The sequence below is a fragment of the Gracilinanus agilis genome, unplaced genomic scaffold, assembly GCF_016433145.1.
Source record: "Gracilinanus agilis isolate LMUSP501 unplaced genomic scaffold, AgileGrace unplaced_scaffold20236, whole genome shotgun sequence".
Classification (NCBI taxonomy): domain Eukaryota; kingdom Metazoa; phylum Chordata; class Mammalia; order Didelphimorphia; family Didelphidae; genus Gracilinanus; species Gracilinanus agilis.
In genome coordinates this window covers 1-8580 of record NW_025351623.1, presented here as the reverse complement: position 1 = coordinate 8580, position 8580 = coordinate 1, and the positions used below count along the sequence as shown (strand labels likewise).

Below are 8580 nucleotides of genomic sequence, written 5' to 3'. Positions count from 1 at the left end.
GAGGAAAGGAAAGGAAAGGAAAGGAAAGGAAAGGAAAGGAAAGGAAAGGAAAGGAAAGGAAAGGAAAGGAAAGGAAAGGAAAGGAAAGGAAAGAAAAAACATGTTAGGGATCACTGAGTTCAATTCTTCCTTTTAGATGTTTAACAACTGAAATCAAACAAATGGGGGCAGCTGGTTAACACAATGGACAGAGTGCCAGGCCTGGATTCAAATCTTTCCTCAGACACTTCCTAGCAGTATGACCCTGGGCAAGTCACTTAACCCTGATTGCCTAGCCCTTGATGTTCTTTCACCTTAGAATTAATACTAAGACAGAAGAATTTTTAAAAAAAATTGAGCAAACGGCTATTGAGTGGCTGTTCAATGCAGGGCACTGTATTAAGTGACTGGGAGAGAAAATGTATATAGAATAGAATAAATGGAAAATTTTCAATGACAGACCCTGCCCTCAAATAGTTTACAGTTGTGGGGTGGGGGGTGATGAGAGGGAAAAAGGCACAGGGTTCTATATGTTCATCAGGATTCAACAGCAGGAGAGATCTGGACTAAGTGCTCCAGGAAAATCTGAGGATATTGGCCTAGAGAGGAAGGGGCTTAGTTAGGGTCCACCTTCCCTTTATCCCACCTGGTGGGCCCCAATGGGAGGAGCTGGGAAGGGCTTGGAAGAGCCTGCCAGCTGAGACTTGCACCTACCCCCTCCCTGGTACAGATCATGGTCGGGGAAGGCATCGTGTACTGCCTCCAGTCCAAGCTGAAGGGCCGCACCAGCGCGGAGGGCAGCATCAATGCAGGTGGCTGCAACTTCAATTCCTTCCTCCGCCGGACTGTCCGCTTCGTAGGTGAGGACCCTTACTACGATCCCAGGCAGACAAGGGAGCCCTCAGTGAGAGAAGCTAAATCTCCCCTTCTCCCCTGCCAGACTGGCCAAGATCACTCCACTCCACACCCTAGACCCCAAGATTATCCTCCGATTCCCCTATGGTCACTCCAGAACCAGTCCTCTCCCTCAGGTTCCCTCTAGGACTTTCTTCCCAGGTAGGTTTTCATACCACATCTATCTCCCAAGGCTTTTTGGGGGACAAGAAAAGGTAATTTTTGTAAAGTGCTTAACTCTGTTCCTGGATATAATATAGGTGCCTAATAAATGCTTATCCCCTCTCTCCTCCCTGTCACCTCTGGGAGAGTTACCCCGTGTCACTGCTACACTTCTGCTCTCCCTTGGTTAGGCCATCCTCGAATTCCTGTGACTTCCTTTTCCCATTTGCATCCTCCTCCTGGGTCTAGATGGGCATAAGAGGCAGCTCCTTGAAACAGTGTGGAATTCACACACAGCCCCTCTGGCCCTTCCCTCCTCCTTCCACAGGTGTCCATGTATTTGGCCTGTGTGCTACAGCCCTTGTCACTGACATCATCCAGTTGGCCACAGGCTACCATGCCCCCTTCTTCTTAACGGTATGCAAGCCCAACTATACCTTGCTGGGCATCTCCTGCGATGCCAACCCTTACATCACCCAGGACATCTGTTCTGGCCAGGATGCCCACGCCATTCTCTCTGCCAGGTAAGCTGCTGCCCTGGGTTGGGGGGCTGAGAGCCAGGGGCCATCTGTGCCCCAAGATCAGGGAGGGGGTACTGCTTGACTTTACATTTCTTTGATTGGACCTTACCCACTAGCAGAGGGGATAAGCCCAGCCTAACCTGGGGGTGTTTATTTGGAAATCTTGGGTTAAGAGAGAGATCAACAAAGGGAATAGAGTGCTGGTCATTTTTCAGTGGTGCAGCCCTGAGCCAGCCCCCTTCCCTCTGTGTGCCTCAGGCAGCTCTGTAGGACTTGGCTTACTAAGTTATCGATGGGTCCTCCAAAGGGAAGGAAGGGGGCCCACACTTGGAGGTCCCTGAACCGACGAAGTCCTATGTCCATAGGAATCACAGTCAGAGCTGGAAAGAGCCTTTGAAAACAGACTATCTGAGCTGAAAAGGCCCTCAGTGACCATCTAGTCTAATCCATTCATTTTACAGACAAAGAAACCAAGACCCAAAAAAAGGGAAGTGACTTGCCCAGGGTCAAGCACCAATGTCAGAATTCAAATCTAGGAGGCACGTAGGTGGCTCAGTAGAGAAGCACCAGGCCTGGAGTCAGGAGGACCTGGGTTCAGATTTGGCCTCTGACACTTCCTAGGGTCACCCCTGGGCAATTCACTTGCCTAGAATTGTTACTAAGACAAAAAGAGTTTTAAAAAAAATTCAGATCTTGGTCATCTGATTCCAAACTCTGTTCTTTCCACTCTACTTTATGGTGTGGATAGCAAAGAACAGCAGGGAGGTCAGGAGTCAGGGGTGGGGGATTTGTTCAAGATTTGGAATCAGCTGATCCAGGCACCTGAGTGACCTTGGGTAAATCACTTCACCTCGAGCCTCTAGGCCTTATAGTTTGGCTGTGAAGGGTCTCTCCATCTCTAAATTTTTATCCCTACCATGAGCGAAGAACAAAGATAGCCAAAGCTGGGAAGGCCCATAGATGAGCAAGCTTAGTGCATCCATTTTACAGATGAAGAAACTGAGGGTAGGAATGGCCAAAGGGCTTTGCTGAGCTCATAAGGAATTGGGGAGAGTTAGGATTAGAACCCAGGGCTCATGACTCTCCATCCAGGGCTCTTTGCCAATCCATGGCCATCTGGGTCAGTCTCCTCAGGCTACAGATATGGGGTTTGGGAGGGGGGAATGTGGGAGCCTGATGTGGGTACTGACTCACTTGGCAGGAAGACCTTCCCATCCCAGCATGCCACCCTTTCGGCTTTCGCAGCTGTCTATGTGTCGGTGAGTGAGTCCCCTGGTATCGGGGTATCAGCCTCAATTCCCCATCCCACTCCCCATCCCCATCAGCATGAAGCCCTTTCTCATCTTCCCCCCCTCCTCTCTTCCCATATGAAAACAGCACCTTTGTGGCCCTCCTGAACCCCTGACCTGCCCCCATTCCAAAGGCGCCCATTAGCTGCTTACCCCTGGATGCTCAGGACCTCTGCCCAACCTCCACGCCATCCTCCTAGCCTCCTCTGGCGGCATCCTCTGCATGTAGGTGTACAAGGGTGCGCCTCTGGAAATGAGGGGCCATGGGGGTCCCCCCGGGGCTCATAGGCCTGTGGCCCCCAAGGCTTCTGCAGGGCCAGCTCTGACCGGCATCTCTCCACACAGATGTACTTTAACTCCATCATCTCCGATAGCACCAAGCTGCTCAAACCCATCCTGGTGTTTGCCTTCGCTATTGCGGCTGGGGTCTGCGGCCTCACCCAGATCACCCAGCACCGCAGCCACCCCAGTGACGTCTACAGTGGTTTCCTCATTGGCGCTGGCATTGCTGCCTATCTGGTGAGCCAGGGAGGAAGGGGTGGAAAGGAGGAGGAGACAGGAGGCACATCTGCAACTCTGCCATCAGAGAGCCCCTGCCCTCAGCAGGAGTCCCTGAACTTAGGGGTCTCCCTTGTCTGAGGGGAAGGCACAAGCCTGCCCTCCGGGAGCCCCCTCTCTCCGCAGCAAAGAGTCCCCGCACTTAGGGGTCCCCCTTGTCTGAAGAAGGCACAAGCCTGCCCTCAGGGAGCCCCCTCTCTCAGCAGGAGTCCTTAGGGGTCCCCCGCTTTGACTCCTGCCTTGTATTCTGCAGGCCTGCCATGCTGTGGGTAACTTCCGGCCCCCACTGGAGAAGCCCCCAGCCCCCGTCCCAGCCAAGGATGCCCTGCGGGCCCTGACGCAGAGAGGCCACGACTCGGTCTACCACCAGAACAAGTCGGTCAGTACGGATGAGCTGACGCCCCAGACCAGGCTGGAGGGCGTGCCTCGGCCGGTGCCACGAGAGAAGACGTCGCTGGGCAGCCTGAAACGGGCCAGCGTGGACGTGGACCTCCTGGCCCCTCGGAGCCCCATGGGCAAAGAGAACATGGTCACCTTCAGCAACACCCTGCCCAGAGTCAACACGCCCTCCCTGGACGACCCTGCGCGGCGCCACATGACCATCCACGTGCCCCTGGATGCCTCCCGCTCCAAGCAGCTCATCACCGAGTGGAAACAGAAGTCTCTGGAGGGGGGCCGGGCCCTGGCTCTGGCGGAGGAGCTCGGACCCGGCCACCTCCGAGGGGCCGCTGAGCCCATGGCTGAGGAGGAAGAAGAAGATGATGAAGAAGAAGAGGAGGAGGAGGAAGAAGAAGAGGAGGAGGGGGGCCCCATCCCACCTTCCCTATACCCTACCGTGCAGGCCCGGGCTGGGGCCGAGAGGCCAGGCCTCGGGCCCCGGGTGCTCCTGCCGCCACGAACCGGCGCCCCGCCATTAGTGCACATCCCCGAGGAGAGTCAAGCTGCGGCGGGCGGCCCGGCCAGTGCCAGCCTCTCCCCCAAGAGCGGCTCAGCCGTGCGGGCCAAGTGGCTGATGATGGCCGAGAAAGGGGGAGCCTCGGTCACAGCCCCACCTCGAGTGGCCAACCCACCTCGGCTCCTGCAAGTCATCGCCATGTCCAAGGCGCCGGGCTTGCCCGGAGGGCCGCCCGGCCCGAAGGCGGTGGAAACGGCTTCCTCGTCGAGCGCCAGCTCCGACTCGTCCCAGTACCGCTCGCCCTCGGAGCGCGACAGCGGCAGCATCGTCACCATCGACGCCCACGCCCCCCACCACCCCGTGGTGCACCTCTCCTCCGGCAACGGGCCCTGGGAGTGGAAGGCGGCCTCCGGGGCCAAAGCGGCGGAGCTCGGAAGCGACACCTACGAGCTGGGGGAGCTGGCGGGCCGCGATTACCGTGCCGGGGGCAGCTTCCGGGCCAGCAAGGCCCCCGGGGTGTCTCCTGGATCCTCCATCAGCGACATGGACCAGGAGGAGCCGCCGCGTTTCTCCGGCGTGGCCACCGTCAACCTGGCCACAGGCGAGGGAATGCCGACCCCGGGCGATGCGGTGCTGGGACCCGCCAGCAGGGAGTCCACCCTTCGACGGAAACCCGGCAGCCTGGCGCTGTCCGAAAGAGACGGGCACGGAGAAGCCGAGGCGGAAAATTACTACAAGAAGATTCCAGCCGGCCGCCGGTTTAAGGACTAAACTCCCCCGGGGGTGGCCTGGATCCCGGCGCTCACTGCCCACCGGCTTGGGCTCCCAGGCCCAGGGGGACGCGCTCGCGCACGCGCGCTCTCTCTAGGTGCTCAGGGCATGGAGCCAGGCATTCACCCTGAGGGGAGACCTGTTGCCCAGGGGACCAGGAGATGCTAAAGAGGAGGGCCCGGCGGGAATCCGCTTCAACCACGGGCTTCCCGAGCCCTTAGGGCCTGTAGAGGCATGGGGTGGGAGGGGACGCACCGGACGCCATCCAAGGGATAACTGTAAATAGAAAACCGGGAAGAGGGGGTAGGGATAGGGACTTGGGGCATTGCCCCGGGGGTGGTGTGGGTCTGGGTGGGAGGGAACCTGGGGTCTAGAAGGCAGAGTCCAGCACTGATTAGAAGATATAATAAAATATGCCGTTTGGTCAAAAATAAAGATTTACCAACACCAGGTTCTGTGTCCTGAGAAATTTCCCTTTCCATTCTCCAGCCTGGCCCCGGAATGTCTAGGATGCTGGGGATAGGAACCCTGGCATCCTCTCTTCCCAGCACTGCTCAGGTGGAGAGCGCCTTTTCTCAGCCTCCTCTGCTTTGAAGGACCCAGCTCCCCTCTTGGGGGCCTTGGAGTGAGGTTTAAGCCGCTGCCCAAATCCCTTCCAACAGGAGGGTAAGTGTGGGAGATCCCCATCTCTCAACCCATCCCTTCATACATGGACTCAGCACCTGCCCACCACCCAAGCCTCCCTCCATTGGAATGGAATGGAGGACCCTGGTTCCATGACATCCCTGAGGGGAAGGAGGTTCTTGGTCAAAGTCCCAAGCCTAGATAAAGGAGCAACACATTGTTTCCAGCCCTTGTCCCTACTTCCAGCCAAAAGAAACTCGACTGGCTAAGTGAGAGATTGAACCCAGGGAGCGAAATTTAATGAGAACTGTCAGATATTCTTAGCTGTGGCACAATGGATAGAGCACTGGGCCTAGAATCGGGAAGACGAGTTCAGATCCCATCTCAGATTTTGTGACTCTGAGCAAGTCACTCCACCACTGTCTGACTCAGTTTCCTCATCTGTAAATCGGGGATAACAACAGCACTTACTTCTCTGGGTTGTTGTGAGGATCAAATGAGCTATCAAATGTTGGGAGGGTCAAATGATCAAATGAAGCAACATATGTAAAGTGCTTGGCATACAGTAGACATAACATATATGAGATGGGGAAAGATGGCTGGACAATAGTTAACTTAAAAAATACCTGCAGGTAGGGGAAGCTAGGGGGTGGATAGAGTGCCGGGCCTGGTGTTCAAATGGGGCCTCAGACACCATCTAGCTGTGTAACCCTGGGCAAGTCACTTGCCCTCAATTGTCTAGTCCTTACCACTCTTCTGACTATTGAGTCTAAAATGAAAGGTAAAGGTTTTAAAAAAGAAGAATGAAAAAGATCTGCAGGTTTTGGTGTACCACAAGTTTTGAGTCAATGGCATCATGACAGCTTAAAAAAAAAAAAACTATCTTCCTATCTTCCTATCACACATCATCTTGAGGAATGCCCTTTTCATAGCAAGGGACCCCCGCTCTGGATCTCAAAGCAAGGATATCAGGCTCTTCTCTCTTTCCCTGGATAGAGCTCTGGGGAAAACCTCTTAAAGCTTGTCCAGCTCATTCTTGGGGTCCCTTGAAAAGGGACTAAAAGTTCTCTTCTAGAAAAACGTTCAATGTATAAAATCATTTAGCCATTTATCTCCTCCATAATGAAAGAAATACTTAAAACACAAAATTTCTGGCTTTGGGCACTTCTTAGCTGTGTGACCCTGGGCAAGTCACTTAACCCCCATGGCCTAGCCCTAATTGCTCTTCTGCCTTAAAAACAATATTGATTCTAAAAAGGAAGGTAAGGGTTATAAAACACACACACACACTCTTAAAAATAAATATATAATAAATAAAAATAAAAAATATACGCACACAAGATTATGAAGCACATATTGACAAGAATTTAAAAAGTGAAACAATATCCCTGGGAGACCTAAATCCTAAAATCCCAACACTTAGCACAACTCTGAGGCTTAATAAATATGTGTTGACTGACTTAAATTAAATTGTCTCTATGCATCTTGTCTTTGAGATCATATTTTGCTTCATTTTTTAAATTTAATTTTATTGATTAAGAAAATTTTTCCATGGTTACATGATTCATGTTCTTTCTCTTCCCTCTTCCCTCATCCCACCCCCCCCTTCCACAGCCAATGCGCAATTCCACTGGGTTTTACATGTCATTGATCAATTCATGTTTTCTTTTGAATGTTATTGCTTTTTGCTTTTCTTCTTTCAGATTGTCCTTGACTTCCTTTATTTGCATTCCCAACCAGTTATGCTCTCTTTTGTTTCTTTGATGAGTCATGGATTCAAATTATTTCTCTTCTACCAATTATTTCTGCTGGACAGGCCATACATTTTTTTAAAACCTTACATTCTGTCCTAAAATCAATACTAGGTATCCAAGACAGGAGGGCAGTAAAGGCTAGGCAATTCGAGTTATGTGACTTGCCCAGGGTCATATAGCCAGGAAGTGCCCAAAGTCAAATTTGAACCTAGACCCTCCTATCTCTAGGCCTGACTCTCTATCCACTCAGTCACCCAGCTGCCTCTCATATATTTCATTTTCACAATACTTATTTCTCCTTTCAATCACTCAGGAATGGGGTTCCACAATCCCTTGGGTCTATTCAGATGTTGATTCATTTTCCTTTGTTTTGAAATTTTTATTCATTGATGTCCATCAGTCAATAAATATTCATTAAGTGCCAGGCACTATGCTAAGCACTGGTGATACAAAGAAACACAAAAGACAAGCAAAAGCCTTCTAGAAGCTTTCAATTTAACAAAGGAGGGAGCAGGCAGCTGGGTGACCAGGCCTGGAAAGGGGAGGTCCTGGGTTCAAATTTGAACTCAGACACTTCCTAGCTGTGTGACCCTGGACAAGTCATTTAACCCCCCAGTGCCTAGCCCTGACCGCTCTTCTGCCTTAGAACCAATACACAGTATTGATTCTAAGGTAGAAGGTGAGGGTTTTAAAAAATTAAAAATTAAAAAAAAAAAAACAGGGAGGGAACATTCAAATGATCATGAACAAGCTATACATGGGATAAATAGGAAGTAATCAACCAAGGGAAGGCACTAACATTAAGGAGAAATCAGAAAAGGTTTTTTGTGGAGTATAGGATTATATTAGGAAACCAGGAGGGGGAGATGAGGAAGAAGAGAATTCCATGAATGGGAGACATCAGGAGAAAACGCCTCAGATTTAGGAGGTGGAGCTCCTTGTGTCATTGGACTGAAGAACAGTATATTAGGGGATGAGCAGCTAAGTAGCTTGGGTGGATGGAGCTCCAAGGCTGGAGTCAGGAGGACCTGCATTCAACTGTGGATTCAGACCCTGGGCAAGTCACTTACCCCGACTATCTAGCCCTTGCTACTCTTCTGTCTTAGAATAAAAATGGGAAGGAAGGAAGGAAG

At 51.9% G+C, this 8580-nt stretch overlaps 1 protein-coding gene across 1 annotated transcript; it reads left to right on the top strand.

Moving 5' to 3' along the window:
• Nucleotides 1-709: 709 nt before the first annotated feature.
• On the top strand, nucleotides 710-5276 carry PLPPR3 (phospholipid phosphatase related 3; the record flags this gene model as incomplete). Its single annotated transcript, XM_044683388.1, has 5 exons — nucleotides 710-839; nucleotides 1364-1559; nucleotides 2758-2815; nucleotides 3191-3364; nucleotides 3657-5276. Coding segments are annotated over 5 exons (1971 nt in total), but the record flags the coding sequence as incomplete, so codon positions are not given.
• Nucleotides 5277-8580: the final 3304 nt, after the last annotated feature.